General features: G+C 35.8%; 1 protein-coding gene across 2 annotated transcripts in view; it reads right to left on the reverse strand.

The window, feature by feature from the left end:
* NECAB1 (N-terminal EF-hand calcium binding protein 1) overlaps positions 1-19091 on the reverse strand; it is a 207292-nt gene that overhangs the window by 26213 nt on the left and 161988 nt on the right. For both annotated transcript variants that reach the window (XM_001368622.4, XM_056823335.1), the window contains exons 6-8: positions 16547-16683; positions 5330-5451; positions 1700-1776 (exon numbers count right to left, since the gene is read on the reverse strand). In XM_001368622.4, the coding sequence (XP_001368659.1) occupies positions 1700-1776; positions 5330-5451; positions 16547-16683 (336 nt within the window). The remainder of the gene's footprint in view (positions 1-1699; positions 1777-5329; positions 5452-16546; positions 16684-19091) is intronic.

Raw genomic sequence — 19091 nt, forward strand, 5'->3', positions numbered from 1 at the left:
CATTAACTGAACATCTTTCTCAAAGTAAAATTCTTATAAAAGAACAAAGGAAAAAGAAAGTAAAATTTGAAATACATGACAATATTATCAAATGATTTAAAGAATTAAACATTACAAGAAAAATGTAAATTAGAATTTTTTTTCTTAAAACAAATACATTATTGTTGTTGGGTACCAAAACAAAGGAAAGTTTGCAGAGATGTTGATGTTCCTAAAAAGCATGAAAATGTTTTGTTTTGTTATGTTATGTTATAGTTTTACCCTGGCCAGAAATGGGAGATGAAATATGGTTTTGGTGTTCTGAATCTCTAAGTCTTCTAATACTGGAAAACAATTCCCAAAGCCATAATTTGTTTGACTTCTTAATTAGACATGGAGAGTGGACAAGTAACTAGTGGCAAATTGTGGTTTAGTCACTTGCTTTAGGCTGAGATGAATGAATACTTCATGGCATACTTTTTAATAGCAGATATGCTAACTGATAATTTCCCAAGGCTCACTCCCCAACATTTGCTCTACTTTTTCAAAACTTTTTCTTCAAAAATCCCATTTATTCTCATAGTTTCAACTCTTAGCCTTATTTAGTTGTACCTCCAATGTGTCTCTAGTCCTAACCTCTTTCCTGAGCTCCTGTGTTATATCTCTGACTGCCTATAGAATATTTCTGTTTGGATATCATGCTCTTACCCCAAACTCGTATGAAATTATAATCTTCCCTCCAAAACCATCTATCTCTTTTGTATTGACAATTTCTTAGATTAATAACACCAAACTCCTAATTACTTAGACTCATCTTAAATTCGTATTTGATTCTTCCTATTCCTATTCCATTGCTTATTTCTTTAAAACATGACTTTTCCTTTCTATTCTCAAGGCTATGATATAACTTGAGAACTCTATCAATTCACTCTCACATCATTTAACAGTCTTTGACGGGGTCTTCACCCATCAGTCTGACCTGAATACTGCTACCACATTAACTCTCAGATGGTTATGTTACTCTTTTGCTGAAAAGTATTTAGTGGCTCTTGAGTACTTGGCTCTTCTAGCCTCACATTCTAGCCTCAATCTTCTTCATCACTTGCTACTCCTTGAAAATTAATCCACCAGGCCAGTCAGACTGATCTATTCAATGTCCTTTTTGGCTTCTGAACTTTTACATTCATCTTCCTTATCTTATCAAACTTATCAATCTTATTAAATTATTAACTTATTATTATTAATTTCATTAATAATAATAAATAATAAAAACTTATTAACAAACAATCAACTTATCAAACTTAAATCCTTAAATAAATCAGTAGGCCACCCTACCTTGGTGTACTGCTTTTCCAGCTATCATGAAATCTTTGGTGGTGTATAAATGGAGATTTTTGAACCTTTGGACTTCACCCCCCAGACGTCCCTTTGTATTTCCCCAAATTCCTTTTAATCTCTCTACCACATTGCATGGTCACATTTGTATAAGTTATGAGGCTCTGCCTCCCTCCCCCACTCTTCTTTTTGCAAGCGGGCTGGGTTAGCACCTTTTTTGCTAGTTTTTTTTTTACTTTAGTAATTATTAATAAAACTTTTTAAATATAATACTTAGTTATTGAATATTAATTAAAAAACCCACAGTGGCTACAGGGCAAAGATGAGCATGCAGGGTAGAAAGCTTACACAAAGAAAAGGGGGAAAGAGAAAATGAAGTGATCACCTTCTTTTCCAGACGATCAATTAGCTTCTGGAGTCTGTTTATCTGGGTCATCCATTGGTTGTCTTCCTCTAACAGACCTTGGGAAAGATAAATCATGCTGACAGTTTGCTACACATCTAAACTTCAAGCAGATGAGCAATACTGAAAGAGCTGAGAATCTTTCTTTTATCTTGAAGGGAGAACCCAGTGTATCTCATTAAGTTAATTCACTTTTTGTTGTTCAGTCATTTGTCATGTTCGACTTTTGTGACCCCATTTGGGGTTTTCTTGGCAAAGATACTGGAGGGTGCTGAAATTTTCTTCTACAGCTCATTTGACAGATAAGGAAACTGAGGCAAATAGGATTAAGTGGCTTGCCCAGGGTCACATAGCTAACAAGTATCTGAGACTGAATTTAAACTCAGGTCTTCCTGACTCCAGACCCAGAGTACTATCCACTGTGCCAGCTAGTTGCCCTAAGTTAACATACTTGTCCATGTGTAATTAGAATAGGAGGCTCATATGCTTGCTAGGTTATTAATTCCCCTGGGCACATTTTTCCATTTGGGATAATTTCTGAGATTTTTTTCCTTTGGTGTTGATTATATTGGCTTTGAGTTAAAGGACAAGTTGAAGGAACTGAGGATGACTTAAGGAGACTTAATCATCATTTTAACTAGGAGGATGTAAAGGGGACAGAGAACTGGATTAAATCAAGAAATTCTAGGTTCAAATGCTGCCTTAGATGCTCACTAACTGTGACTGGACAAATTCTTTAAAAGACTGGAATTTAGGAATACCTTGAAGGACTAAGCTGGATTAATGGCCATAGAACATTTTTAAAAATTCACAAGGCAAAGAAAATAGAAATATGATGAAAATATTTTTAATTTTTGAAAAAAAATTCTTTTAAAGGAAAATTATAATTTTGTATCAATAAATGTGTTTGGCTTTGTAGTGTTTAACTCCTCTAAATGTCAGTTTCTTCATTTATAAAACTGTACTATAGCACTTATAGAATAAAATGAGATAATCCTTATATAAAGTGTATACATTATATATATAACATATGAGATATTTTATAAAATTATATATCATTATAATGACAATATTATCCATATATATGTATGATAGCTATTGTTCTCATTGTTAATTAAGCTTTTGAATATAAAAAGAATTCTATTTTGTTTTGCTTTACCCACAGAGTAGATAGAGTGAGGGATAATGGGTAGAAACTGAAGAGACAAATTTACACTTAATTTATGAAAAAATTATAATTAGAGCTGTGTGCCTTAAAGAGTGGTGAGCTCCTTTTTTTAAATCAGTTTTTCAATGGAAGGCTAGATGGCAATTTGTTGGGAATAATAATAGTACTTGTATGTTGCTTTAAAGTTTGTAAATGCTTTTCTTATGTTAACTTACCCAGTTCTCTAAACAACCCTGTGAAGTAGATACTATTATCATTTTCATTTTACAGATGAGAAAACTGAGTCTGAGAGAGGTTGAGTCACTTGCTATGAGTCACATAGCTAGGAGTATTGTAGTTGAATTCTTGGTCTGTCATGGGTTGGATTGGGATTCCTTACAACTTTAAGATCTAATCAGCCTAAAATTCCATAGAACAAACTCATATACACTACTTTTTACTTGCAATCCACAAAGTAATTTTCCTTTCATCTGGAGGCAAACATCAGCTCATCAATCAACCAGTCAACAAGCATTTATTAAGCACCTACTATGTGCCTAAACACAGTTGATCATCTTGGTCCTACACTCAGGAGCAATGGCGACTACTCTGGACTTTCTTAGAATTTATTGACTCTATTGGCAGTGAAGCAGGACAAGCAACATCACAGTCCAGAAGTGGATTTCTAGCTTTGTCCCAAGCATGGCCTGAATTAGGTCCAATAATCCTTGTCACTGCCAAACACACAGTAGAAACTATTTTTAAAAACCATTTCATTCCATCTTAGACTCAATATTGTACATCGGTTCCAAGGCAGAAGTGAGGTAAGAGATAGACAATGGGGGTTAAATGACTTGCCCAGGATCACACAGTGTGTAAGTGTGACCAGATTTGAACCCAAGACTCCTTCCTCTAGGCATGACTCTCAATCCACTGAGCCACCTAGCTCCCCCTGCCCCTGCACACCTTAGAACAGACTATTCCTATCTTTGTACAGGAAGAAAGTGTAGAGGTTTCAAGGTGATGTTAATTATAATTGCTTTTGTTGAAGGGTGGGCTATGACTAAATTGAAGAAAATTGAAGAAATTTGAAGAAAAGAAAAACTTGAAGAAAAGCTTTCTTGAGCAAAGAAATTCAACCGTAGCACCTTTAGAGAAGAGAACTAAAGCCTAGGCAGAATACATGGTTTGCATGAGGTCAGACAAAAGGAATGGCAAAGTTGGGATTTGAGCATAGGTCATTTGATCCAGAAAATCAGGTTGGTATGTAATTCATAGCTCAGTCTGGCTACTTTCCATGTAGAATCTCTTGACCAAGTCTACACATTTTCTGATGAAAAAGTTATGGAGAACACAGCACCTAATAGCCACAAAGAAAAAGGAAACTGATTCAGAAAACAAATCTTAATCTGTCATGTTGAATACCTTAAAATTGTTAATTTTCTGTTTTCTATTTGATTATCTAGAGAGCAGCAATAAAAATGCCACATTTGTTTTATTGCTCTTCTGAAATATTAGATTCTATAAACTTCCCACATATTAGAATTACATACCTTTGTTGGAACAAGGGACACTTGATGTTTAAGCATTTGGGGAGGTGGGATGATTGTCTACTTTCAAAATTGGGAGCTTAGAATAAAGGTTATTAACCTGGCATTCAGAGGGGATCCATGGATAGATTTCAGGGGATATGTGAATTTGGAAGAGAAAATCTTTATTTTCACTCACCCTAACTAAAATTTAGCATTTCTTTTCATCATTTAAAATATTTTCATGAGGAGTCCATAAATTACCAGAATTCCGAAGGAATCTGTGACACAAAAATGGTTAAAAGCCTCTGGCTTAGTTTATGCTAAGCTTAAAGAGTAAAATGGTTGCTCAGATTTCTCATTGGAAAGAATAATAACACATTACAACTTCAACCCAGTCATTCAGAAAACCAAGAACCTCTTGCCTCAAATGGAGAATTGAAAGTCCCATCTTTAGAAAGAAGTAGTATCAGAGACCTCATATTTGTATACTCCTGACCATATTTTTTCATAGGCTGGTAAAATCAGGTTAAAATGAATAGTCAGAATAGTTTTAAACAGTTCAAAATATCAATCACAAAGGGACAGCATGCATTCCTGGGGCTTAAAGTGTATATGTCAAAGAAGAGAAGGACAGCTTGTAAGGAATTTAATTCTGACCATCTTCCCAACAACTTCCTTCTCTCTCACTTGGGCTCTCCTCGTGCTACCCCCTTATTTCCAGCTGATTATTGTTGAAAGGACCTCAGGTACTTTTAATTATCCTTGGCAGAACTACACCCTCTTTAAAGTCACCTTAGAGCTTGTAATAATCCTCCCAAAACACAAGGCTGAGGTCACCATCATATTCTAGCTCTATGCTCAATATTTATTGCCTTATTCAGCTTCATCTGCAAGACAATTACTTGATTGAGTAAAAATTACCCCCAACTTTACCTGGGCCACACATATGAAACTGAGGGCTGTTGGGAGAGAAGCTGCTGTGTCTCTGGACTCTGCGATTGGACCGTTTGCCCGGCCATGGAATCGATAGGACTTCTGGTTTGATGGGACCTTGTCTTAAACAACAAAGAAAAAGTGTAAATCTTGGTGTTGACTTTATAGAATCAAAGATTTTTAGAATTTGAAGTGACCTGAGGGGTCTTATAGTTCAACTCATCCCTCCAGCCTAACCATGTTCTCCCCCTCCCCAATTTCATCTATAACATACTTGAAAAATGGGCATTCAGCCTTATACTGTACTAACATACTAATCCATGTGTGTGTGTGTACATATATATGTCATATATATGTATATATATATGCCACTGATAACAATTTCAAACATTTAGGCTGAAGTAGTGTACACATTTTTTTCTATGACCTCAGAAATTAATAAATTTTCTAGTAGCATTAATGGTTACTGATTCCTTTCCCAAAAGAATTACAAATATTCCGTTAATTGTTTTAAATAGAAGCATCATTTAGGCAGTATACACATCTACAAAAAACATCTTTACCAATGCTCTTGCTTGAAGTTTCTTCCTGAGTTCACATAAGCCCGGTTAATTCAACTCTTCATATGAAGAAAACAATACTACTCCCCGCTTTTTTGTGTGGTTGCAAAAATATTTATACATAAATATATATATATATATATATATATATATTTCAAGGAAAATAAATTAATTTGTTACATGTGATATGAGACATTGTTGGAAGAGAATCTTTAAGGAAATACTTTGTTCTGGCATATCAAATGCTTTCCCATAATAAACAGAGTGGGTTCTTGTATTCTCTACATTTTTGTCAGTTGTGAAATGGAAAAGATGCATAGAGAGACACCTAGGTGGCACAATGGATAGAGTGTCAGACCAAGAGTCAGGAATACCTAAGTTCAAAGCCAGCTACAGACACTAACTATGTGACCCTAGGCAAGTCACTTAACCCTATTTGCTTCAGTTTTCTTATCTATAAAATGAATTGGAGAAGGGCAAAGTATTCCTGTATCTCTTCCAAGAAAACTCCAAAAAGGGGTTAGCAGTCAGCCCCATATGAAATGACGAAACAAAAAAGATACATATTGTATGTATTAGAATATCACCTAAGGAATGCTGATTGTTCCTTACTAATATCACATCTAAGATGTCTTTGATATTCAGCTGAGTCACAAACATTTTCTATAGGTAGCAAAATAGATATACTGGTTGGTAGTTGTTGATATTCTCTGGATCACCATTTTAAAAATATCAATAAAGTCTGAAATTTTTCTATTCCTCAAGTTTCTTCCCCTCTTTCAGGTACTTTGTGAGCTAATTCCTCAATACCTTCATAATTTTATCACCTTCAGCACAGATTTCTATTTTTTCATTTGGTATAATGGAATCACTTTTCCTGTCTACTGCCATTTTTTCTTCTACAATAAATACACATGAGATGATGCTGGTCAATTTTTATTGGCTTTTTTTGTTTTTACATCACTTTTAGTCCCCAATATATCACTTCTAGGTCCCCAATCTTTCCTAGGCAAGAAAGAGAAAAGAGGGGAAAATCAATATAAAACCTAAAGCATCAACAAATTTTAATAGTATATGCCATGCTCCATCTCTACCTCCACTCACATCTCCAAAAAAAGGGGGGGAGGGGCATAGTATCTTTTCTTCTTTGGAGTCAAGCTTGGTAATTATAGTATCATAACATTCGGTTTAGTATTTTTCTCTTTCATTTACACTCTTGTAGCATGGAGAAATGTTTTTTTTATTCTCCTTGCTCCACTTTAATTTAGTTCCTATGTATCTTCCTGTGATCCATATTTGTTTTGTGATTTCACTGATTATATTAAAATAAATTTTATTTTCCCAATTACAGACATTAACAATTTTCAACATATGTTTTCTGAAATTATAAGATTCAAATTGTCTCCCTCCCTCCCTTCTCTCCTCCCCTCTTGGAGATGGCAAGCAATTTGATCTGGGTTCTATATGTATTATCATACAAAAAGTACTCCTATATTAGTCAATGAGGATACTCAAATAAAACCAAAATCACAAAATAAAACCATAAATAAATTAATATGAAAGATAGTATTCTTTGATCTGCATCTGACAGTTCTTTTTCTGGAGGTGGAGAGCATCCTTTGTTATAAGCCCTTCAGAGACGTCCCAGATCATTATATTACTGAGAGTATAATTTCTAATGGTGCAGTAACATATTGTATTTGCCACAATTTTGATTAATCATTCCCTTTACCATGGTCTGCTTTATTGTTTCCACTTCTTTGCTATTACCAAAATTTTGCTATATATATATATATATATATATATGTAATTAATACTAAAGTTTGCTTCCAAGGCAAAAGAATGATAAAGGCTAGGCAATTAGGGTTAAGTGACTTGCCTAGGGTCACATATTTAGAAAGTATTATAATAGTTAAATAAGAGTTAATTAGGTAATGTTTAATTAAGAATGGATTGTTAGTAAAAAGTAAGGTTTCAGCATAGAGAGGTATAGAGCCTTTAAGGGAATAAAGAATTCTGAGGAGGGCAGAAGGATGGAATTGCCAGAGAAGATCTAACAAAGAGCAGTTGGGATTTTACCACTTGCTATACTCTCCATCTCTCCGACGCTTCGCTCTGAAGGGTGGACATTCAGAGAGGAGCAGCACAATTTTCCCTGTGATCCCTCTAGGAAAAGTTTGGAAACTAGATCTGGAAAGTTAACAGCTTGGAGAGAAGAAAGTTTGTTCATGAGAGAGTTTGCCATCAGACAGCAGATTGGAGCTGATCTCTCCAGACAGGGAGCTTCAAGTTCAGATAGTAGCTGCCGTAGACCCCTGCTGAGTGGACCCCCTCCTCTGAGAGAAGGAAAAACCTTTCACTTTATAAATAGAGGAAGATTGTTGGAGAAGTTTATTATATAAGGAAACTACATTATTAAGATATATTTTAGAATACTTTAGTAAGGTAGATTTATTTTAATAGCTAATAAAGGGAGAGAGGTTAGTCTTGGTTTACCAAGGTAGAAGAAAATCTCTTGCGAGATAGTTTGGAGAACAGGTTTATAGACAGAATTTCTTAGATTAGGGAAATATAGAAATACCTCAACTCAATACTACTACTTTCCTTTCCTTTTAATAGCTCAATAAATAGGAATAATTTTTTCATAACTAGTCTCTAACAGTTTCCTCAATAGCTAATACAGTTGATTCCCTCAACAGTCAACAACTAGTGACAGCTATTAACACTGATCAATAACAAGGGTCAATATTCCCTTTTACAGTATGTGTGTGTATGAGACTTGAACCCAGGACTTCTAATCTCCAGGTCTGGCTTTCTATCTACTGAGCTCCCTTGCAGTTCCTCTATACATATTTTGGCATTCATGAATATTTTCTTTTTATCTTCATCAGATTGTTATATTAAAGCCTAGGAATGGTAGTGAAAATGATTTGTTATAAGAATATTTTCATTTTTTTTTTTCATTTTTCTTTTTCCTTTTTTGCCCTTTTCCCATTTTAATTCTTAAATTACTTTAGCATGACACCTACTTAACTCTTGGTAAAAAATTTTAAAACTATATTTATCTTCCATTGTTTCTCTCTGCTTTCTGAGATGGTATTACTTCTTTGTGGGATTTTACAAGTGAGTTTATATTTTTAATCAGTGGTGCTTTTAGCTGCCATCTCTTTCTAGTTGGGAAGTTAAGAATTTACTAATTAAGGTTTTTTTCTGTCCTCTTTTAGTCTTCTTGTTTTATCAATTGATTTGTTTCAGTTAAATTTCTATACAACATCATAGTAGGTGATAATGTCATTTCTGATGTCTATTTTTAATTTTATAAATCTATATTTATATAGTTAATTATTGTTAATAATTATTATCAATGAATGATTATCAATCATTATCATTATTATTGCAATTTTATGAATAAATTTATGAAATAATTATATTGAGTTGATTAGGTGACATCTTTTCCTCATTTTTCTTTCTGATTACTAATTCTAATTTTTGTTTAATGAATTGGTGATCTGACAGCCAATTCAGGGAAGATTCTGACATTAAAATGAGTATTTTGTGGGGCAACCAGATAGTTCAATGGACTAAGAGCCAGGCCTAGAAACAAGAGGTCCTAGGTTTGAATCTAGCCTCAGACACTTTCTAGCTGTGTGACCCTGAGCAAGTCAGTTAACTCCCACTCTCTAGCCCGTACCACTTTTCTGCCTTAGAACCAATATACAATATTGATTCTAAGATTGTAAATAAGAATTAAAAAAAACAATGAGTATTTTCTGTTTGTCTTGATAAAGTCAATTTTATTTTTTGTGAGGTTATTTGGTGTTCACTATATGTTTACATAGATTTTTGTATAAATTTTTGGTCTTTTAATTCTCTGAAACGAATTCTAGTATATAAGCTGCAATTCTTAGTACTATTCTTTCAAATATTTATCATGAGTAGTATAATATGAAATTATCAAATATTCCATTAGGTATTACGTCCTTTTGCCTTTGTATATATGATAATATGTTTGCCATCTCCTTTCTTTGTTTCTCAAAGGGATATGTATAAAGCATCCATCCCTTTTTTTCATTTATAGAAATAATGTCAAAATCAATATGCTTCAGATCCTCCAGAAGTATTTCACTTTGGGACTTAGGGCAGGCTCCTTAAAAGGAGTACCAAAAGCCAACTTAAAAACTTACAGATATTATAAAAACTTGATTCTTAGCCAATTCTGTCCCCTTTTCCACTTATCTACCAATGTCATTGCAGAAGTAAAAAACAGCTGTGATTATGGGATTAGGGAGGACATTTGTGTCAGCATTGTTCTGGCAAACTGAATTTGCTTTTTTGATTCACTCATTCAATCTTCTCTATCTGGTATTCTTTACTCCAATTTCTTTTATTCAAATTCTTAAACTCAGCTTACTTTGCCATGTCATTACTCTGTTCAGAACCTTGCAATGTTTCCTTTCCTCTGAAAAAGCATCGTCTAAATGCTTTAACTTGGTTTTTAAAGGTCTCTGCTTGGTCCTACAATATCTAGCCAACCTCTGTTCCACTGGTCTATGGCATACACATTTTGCACTTTGCTCTAAGTAGGTTTCCTTTCTTGCCTTCTCTCTCTCTCTCTCTCTCTCTCTCTCTCTCTCTCTCTCTCTCTCTCTCTCTCTCTCTCTCTCTCTCTCTCTCTCTCTTCTGTGTGTGTGTGTCTCTTTCTCTCTGTCTCTCTGTCTCTGTCTCTCTCTCTCACACACACACACATATACACACACATCTGCTGTCCCAGGTTTGGAACCTAAGTCCTGTTATTATGGGAATGTTTAAGGGAAATTAAGAATCATTTTGCAACAAGAAGTCTTTGCTTACTATAGCCCAAGCCAACATTCAGTTGCTGCCTGGGCAAATAGTGATCCAAGCCAACCCACACCCCTTGAAATTTCAAACCTGTGGAGAAGTCCAGAGTCCCAACCCAGGGCAGTCTGGGTATGGGCCTAGAGAGAAGCAGGAGTCCTAATCTGGGTTTGAACATAGTTCACACTTTGGGGTAAGGACGCAGTTCACAGGAGAAGCATCCCCAGATACCCCAAACCAAGGGTAGAGCTCCTGGACAGAGCAATCAAAAGTGTGCCTGAATGGATAAGGTACACAGTGAGACCAAAAAATTGAGCCTAATCCTAGGGCTAGAATTTGATCAGCCCCTGACCTTATCAAGTTCTGATTGAGATCAAAAGCTTATGCCCAAGCCTGAGGAAAGTCTTTAAGCTATCAGCATCTCAAGAGTGAAAAGTGAAATGAGTAAAACTAAGAGAACATTTTATACAGCAACAGAAATGTTGGTTGAAGAATAACTTGTATATATCTACCTCCAGAGAAAAAAACTAAGTAGAAACAAGTAAAACATAGTTTTGTATACACACATATCTTTTTTTTTAAACTCTCACTTTCCATCTTAGAATCAATAGTATGTATTGGTTCCAAGGCAGAAGAGCAGTAAGGGCTGGCAATGGGGTCAAGTGACTTGCTAGGGGTCAAATGGCTAGGAAGTATCTGAGGCCAGATTTGAACTGAGGACCTCCTATCTCTAGGCCTATGTCTCAATCCATGGAGACACCCAGCTTCCCTCTACACAATAACTTTTTGCCAAATGATGCCTTTTTAGTGTGGGGAGAGGAGGAAGGGAGGAAGATACCAGGGAATTTTAATGTAACAAAGGAATACATGAATAAATTTAAAAATTAAAAAAAATATTCTGAGGTAGGTATTATTATTACTCCTGTTTTACAAATAAATAAACTGAGGCACAAGAAGGATAGGTTACTTGCCCAGTGCTATGTAGCTAGGAAGTGACTGACACTGTATTCAAACCTAAGTTCTATGCTAAATCCCCCATGTCATGTTTCTATCCATTTCTATTTTCCTTAATATAAACTTCTGACTCATGTAATGCTCATGTTTCTTTCTGATTGCTACAACTCAAAATACATTATTCCTGAGATCAACACTAATGGTCAAGTTCATGTGGAACAAAAACTTTTCATTTTTATTTCAGGCATGGTATTAGCCACCATCCAAAACTGAAGATTAGGAACCATTAAACAGATGGAACCTGAAGAGTTCTTCTCTTGTTGCCCATAGCTTTGATCAAAAGATTATTTTTTTCCATTAGGTGATTTTCTTGCTTTTGTTTTCCTTCTTTCTGTGAGTCTTTCACCTAAGATCTTTAGTCCTGGGGATTGTAGTTTTCAGGAATAAATGCAAACTTATTCTACCTAACCGAATAGTTTGAGATGGCTCTTTTAATTCCAATTCCAGCTATTCTTGAGCCAGCGACCTCTTAAATGAAAGCTCCTACAAGCTGTGAACACTATTCTAATCCTGTTCATTCCCCCCGAACTTATATTGTTTTATGTTCTTTCTCATTAAACACAGCTGCAGCAGCTGTTGGCAATAATCAAGGGAGAATGAACTCAGAGCTGTCCCAGGGACTAAAACAAAGAAAAATGGTTGTTCCTTAAACAAAGAAATTTCTGCATGGTGTTTATTATGGAACACAAGTGTACTGCAGGTAGCTACAGAAAGTCAAGGCATTGGTGAATGGCCAGAGAGCCTGAGATATAAAAACTATTCTCTAGTATAAGATTGATTCTAAAAAAAGAACCCATTTCAGTTCCAGTAATACTAAACAAAAGAGACAATAGGACAAGCTTCATTTTCTTATTAGGAAATGAAATATGTTTCATTGTGCCTTAAGACTTTTTGTCTTCCTTTGCTAAGAGCTGAGAATATACTGATTTTGTTTTTCTAAAACTGTTTCATATGCTTTGCTATTAGAAAAGGAAGCCGGAGGGTATTAGAATATGAATCAATAAACAGCACCTTTTAAATACTATTTAAATGTGGTGATGTTCTTTGCTTTCAATTCTATTATTGTCAAGACACTTGATCATGGTACTCATCTCCCCTTTGCTTCTGTCACTCACTGGTGTCTTCATCTCATCTCACCACCTCCCAGAACTACTTTACTTTTATGACTGAACTCTGAAATTCTCTGCTGACCAGAAACTCTTTTCTTTCCACACTCTTACTTGTACAGAACCTTTCTTTGCTTTCATCCTGAGGTCCTTTAACTCATCCCAATTTTGTCAGTCAATCATTCCAGTACTATCTCATTGCCTCAATCCCCAATTGGGATTCTGTGGTCAGGTATTTAAATGATGTAGTCACCTCCACACTCAAATTCCTTTCCCTTTTGATTTTCTGGAGTTCTTTTTCTACTAAATTCTAACCTTGGGCAATCCCCAGAGAGATGCCAAGCAATGCTGAGGAAAACAAGGAACCTGTTAACTGTTTCTGATGGAAATTTATGCTGTCTAACCTCATTTGGATCCTCAGCAGTCCTCTTTGATTAGCTTTATATCATTCCCTTGCAATGGCTCTTCTAAGTCTTTTTCACTCTCTTAAATCTCTATTTTTACTGCTGCTGCCCTTGCTCTCAGTTGATGACTTTACTTCTTATTTTACTGAAAACAAGGCCCTCTCATGAAAACTTTTCCAATTTCCTTCCTCTCAAAGTCTTCACTCAATCTTTTCTCTTTCCATTATATCTCAGGATACAAGTCTAAATCCAACAACTGTCCCCCAATTCTATTTCTACTTGCTATCCCCAGGAACATAATCCATTGATCATGCCTCCTTCTCTGCAAATTCATTCTCAATCTCATTCTCTCTCTCTCTCTCTCTCTCTCTCTCTCTCTCTCTCTCTCTCTCTCTCTCTCTCTCTCTCTCTCTCTCTCCCCATCCTCCCTCCCTCCATCATTTTCCCTCTCCCCCCTCGCTTCTCCCCCCTCTCCACCTCGTCTTTCCCCCTTCTTTCCCCCTTTCATTTCTTTTCTCCACTCAAAAACATGATCAGATCTGGTCTTAACTAGTTAATAAACCATCAAGCATTCATTAAGATTGTACTGTTCCAGGAACTGTGCCAAGCCCTAGAGATTTAGCATAAAGCACAGTAAAAATAGACTCTGCCCTCAAAGAACCCACATTTTAATGGGTGAGACAATATGCAAACATATATATATATATATATATATATATATATATATATATATATATATATATATATGGCATGAATTTGAAGGTAATCACAGAGAGATGGCCCTAACAGTAAGGAAAGGATGGGGTAAGGACTGGAAAAGACTTCTTGGAGAAGATGGTGAGTTTTGAAGAAAGAAATCCAGAAAGTGGAGAAGAAAAGAGAGAGAATTGTAGGTCTGGAAGATATGGAACACCCACTAAAAAGACACATATTTGGGATATAGAGTATTGTGTGCAAGAACAGCAAGGAGGTCAATGTTGCTGGATCAGAGTATGTGGAGAGCAGTCAAATGTAAGACTAGAAAAGACAAGAAGAAACCAGATTGTGAAGGGGACAGCTGAGTTGGTTAGTGGATTGAGAGCCAGATCCAGATATGAGAAGTCCTGGGTTCAAATGTGACCTTAGACACTTCCTAGCTATGTGACCCTGAGCAAGTCACTTAACCCCCATTGCCTAGTCCTTATCCCTCTTCTGCCTTAAACCAATACAAAGCATTGGTTCCAAGACAGAAGGTAAGGGTTAAATAAAAGCCAAAAAAATTTTTAGACTTGACTTTGGATATTATAGAGAGCCATTGGAGGGTTTTAAAAAAACACAACTCTTAATTTCTCTCTTAGTAACAACTCTTAAGACAGAAGGGTAAGAGCTAGGTAAATGGGGTTAAGTGGTATGTCCAGGGTCACACAGCTAGGAAATGTTATAGGTAACATTTGAACCCAGGACCTCCCCACTCCAGGCCTGATTTTTTATCTACTGTGCTGCTAGCTGCACTAAACTAATCATTAGGGTTTAATGAGTTCATGGGCGAAGTGGTCATACCTATGCTTTCAGAAGATCATTTTAGTAATTGCTTGGAAGGTGGATTGGATTGAGAAGAAACTTAAGGTTCTATTTTAAACAAAACAAAAAGCATCCTTCTCTTGGCATTTCTACTCTTTAAAACTTTTGTCCTACCTCTTCTAATCTTCACTTCTAAGCTTCCAGAAATCATGGTCCATTGCCTCTTTTGTTTACTTCCTCATGATGGTCCCCTCACTCTTGCAACTTTTGCAATTTTATTTGGTAGTGATACTTAGTAAATTGTTTCCAAGTCTTCTTCACAATGTTGCAAATGAATCTCTTTCTATAGTACATTTTAGGACTGCAAGCTCAATTGGAATTAAAAGTGTGATGTGCCAATAAAGAAAAATAAAATCTTAGTCTATATTAAAAAATTGTAATTTTCAGGAAGCAGGTGATACTCCTACGGAATTCTCTTCTTGTCAGATAATATCTGGAATGTTGTACTCAGTTTTGGGTCACCAAAATTTAAGGAGGATATTGGTAAAATAGAACACATCAAGGGGAAAATGAACCAATGCTCTAAATCTTGACTTTACTTTGCTCAAGAATTTGTTGAAGGGATTAGGGATGTTTAGCATGGAAAGGGATGCCTGGAGGAGGGGATGGAGGATGATAGCTATCTTTAATTATTTTAGTCTGTCAAATGGAAAACAGATTCGATTTGTTCTGCATTGTGTGGGAGGGCAGAACTAGAAGCAATAAGTGAAAGTGGCCAATTTAAGCTTAAAGTCAGGAAAACAAATACACAAACTTCCTAACACAAGTTATCCTGAAGTGGAATAAACTGAATCACAAAGCAATGCATTTCCTATAACTGGAAGTCTTTAGGCAAAGATGCAGGTGTGTGGTGGAGAAACTTCCTTACTAGACTGACCTAGATAGTCACTGGGGTCCCTTCTAATTCTGATATTGTGTAATGTGTTTATTGAAGATCTGGTCCCAAACGAATCCATGTAAGTATATTTGGGGGGAACATACAATGTGTTGGACTTTAATTCTAATGAACAACCTTTATACCAAGCTTTTTTATTATTTAGTCATTTCAGTCATGTCACTCTTCATCACTTCATTTGGGGTTTTCTTAGCAAGGATACTAAAGTGGCCTGCCTTTTCCAGTTCCAGTTCATTTTACAGATTGAGAAACTGAGGCATACAGGGCCACATCATTTGCCCTGAGTCACACAGCTAGTAAGTGTCTGAGTCTAGATTGGAACTCATAAAGTTGAATCTTCTAAGCCCAGCGCTCTCTCTACTGTACCAGCTAGCTGCCTCCATACAATAACATTTTTTTTTTGCTAAATCTCTTCCCACATTTATGATGCTATTGTAATGATAACTTGGATGGCAATGGCATTTAGGAATATTTTGGTTGAAATTGATTTGTTTAATCTTTCCCTTTGCTAATTTTTTGTTTAGCGACTTTTCTTTCATATGTGAGCAGGCTATTCTTATTTTACTACTTTGAGACTATATGACATCCATTTAACTCGTCCTTTGTTTTCTCTGTTCCTTTATATCCCTGAGCCTACTTCATTCCCATTTCCCTCTGATTTATCTGAAAGACACCAAATGAGAATGTTATTTAGGTGTTTCAGAGCTAGAGTTTGATGAAGGCAATCCTTGGTGTCACCAAATTTACTTTTTCTTATTTTTGTGCTTTGGCTATTTCTTCTCAAGCCCCAATGTGCTACCTGCTGGGAACTTCAAGGACATTCTGGGGAACAATCTGCTTACCTCTCTTGGCGAGTTTGTTCCTCTGTGGTTTCCATAGCACACTCCAGGGAATTCTGCAAAGACTGCAGTTGGTTCAAGGTCTCCTTCAACAAAAACCTAGTTACAAACTGTTCCAAGTTGGAGGCCTCTTGATAATCCTAAAATGACATAAATAGATGCAATTAGAATTTAGGCTGAAGGAGAAAAATAAAATGGGTGGGTTATCTGAAGCCTCTTAGAAAGGAAGAGAAGACAGAAAGAAAGATGGGGTGAGAAACAAACAAGACTGAGTCAGTGGAGTATGTTTCAGAGAAAGAAATGGAATAAAAATCTTCCCTGAAAGAAAAGAAAATGAAGCAAAAGACAGTACCAAATTGTGTAACACTTTCACTTAGATCCATTTTATCTCAAAGCCTAGATATAATATACAGTTTAGTGGAATTACAGAAGAAATATATGAGGCAAAGAAGAAAAGCATTTTCTGGAAAAAAGACTAAATGTGACAATTATTCCTAACAAATTCAATATGTATGGACAGTCAAGTCATAAAGTGTAATAGATTCCTTTTTCCATCTAAATGCAATCTTATTAGGGAAACTGGTTTATTTCCCTTTCAAAGTATATATAGAAGTTGTGCCTTATTAAGAATCTGAGTAAAAATGTTTGACATGATAAAAATAAATGGCCTCTTAAGTCTATATCTGTTCTTCCAGTCACCCAGACCCATACTTGCACAGCCTTCATTGTGACATGTTGGCCAAGCAAGCTCACACTCACAAAGTCCTCAAAGTAAGCAGAAACATCTAGACGTGTTCAGAGAAGTTCCCAGGGACATTTAGACCCACATCCACTTTCACCCTGTTTGGATTAGTCTGCACGGAGGAATGACGTCTTAATGTTTGACTATCTGTGTCACTTATCTTTCTTTTCCTTCCAAGGAAAACCAGAATAACACCCCAGTAACTCATTAATCTTGTAGAGGTCACACTTCCCTAAATCCCACTCAATCCTTCTCTTCTTGACATCTTTATTTTTGTCAGTAGTACTTTATCCATTTTTATCAGTTACCTTTGACTTCCTCCCTGTTCAATGTCCCATTTTGACAAGTCATCAAATCCAGTCTATTCAATTTGTTCCTTCCTTTCCTCTTCTCTGTTCCTTTATATTACAGGTCTGTATTCTCAACTTCCTCAAATTTATCAGTCTCCTTCTTTCCTTTCCAGTTCCATTGCCACAAACCCAACTGAGGCCACTATACCTCTTGCCTGGACTATTTTAACAATCCCTGAATATATGCCCTCTTCCTTTCCATATTCTTCCATGAACCCCAACCTTCCATGTCTTTGCCCAAGCTATTACCTATACTTAGCATGTGTCGAGATCTTACTTATCTTTCAAAGTCAAGCTCAAATGCTACCTCCTATATGAAGCTTTATCTGATCTTCCCTTCTTATGAACAGATATAGATGCCAATTTTGTCAGAAAAAAGACCTTTTTGGTCACAGAAAAACATAGAAGTCAGATTAATGATTAAAATATATATGTCCTGAAGATTAGATATTTTCCTAGCAGTTCAGGTAAGAACTTTCTGTTTTAAAGTGATTTTTACACATGAAAGTAAAATAGCTTTATTATCTGAATGGTCCAGATTGCCTTGTTTCATTATCCAAGTTCACAGAAAATCATTCAAACTTCTATCTTGGATCAATTATTGAGATCAGGATCATGTGTCTTGAAGAGGATAGAAACTTAACAAACTTGTCATTATTAAGTTGCTGTCAGGCTTGGCCAATAACAAAAGTAATAAAAATAACCATGCCAATAATATGAATAAAGCAACCGAGAAATATTTTAGTGACCTCAAAAGGTCTTTAACTGAGCAATAAAATGAGTATGAAGTTTAGAAGAAAAAGGAGATGTTACTTGTTAAAGAAGAGGTTTGCATGCATTATGGGCAACTAGATGATACAGTGGGTAGTGTGCTAGACCTGGAGTCAGGAAGACTCATCTTCCTAAATTTAAATCTATCTATAGACACTTACTAGCTGCATGGCCCTGGATAAATCATTTAATCATGTTTGTCTCAGTTCTTCATCTGTGAAATTAGCTGAAGAAGGAAATAGCAATCTACTCTATGATGTTTGTTAAGAAAATCCCAAATGACTAATACACTGCTGGTGGAGTTGTGAATTAATCTAACCATTCTGGAGGGCAATTTGGAATTATGCCCAAAGGGCTTTATGAAACTGTTTGCCCTTTGATCCATTAATAGTACTGCTGGGTTTGGACATCAAAGAGATAATAAGGGGAAAGACTTGTATAAAAATATTCATAGCTGCGCTCTTTGTAGTGGCCAAAAATTGGAAAATGAGGGGATGCCCATCAATTGGGGAATGGCTGAACAAATTGTGGTATATGTTGATGATGGAATATTATTGTGCTCAAAGGAATAATAAACTCCATGTGAATCCCATGTGAATTGGAATAACCTCCAGGAAGTGATGCAGAGTGAGAGGAGCAGAAACAGGAGAACATTGTACACAGAGACTCATACATTGTGCCACAA

The sequence above is a fragment of the Monodelphis domestica genome, chromosome 3 (assembly GCF_027887165.1).
Source record: "Monodelphis domestica isolate mMonDom1 chromosome 3, mMonDom1.pri, whole genome shotgun sequence".
NCBI lineage: Eukaryota > Metazoa > Chordata > Mammalia > Didelphimorphia > Didelphidae > Monodelphis > Monodelphis domestica.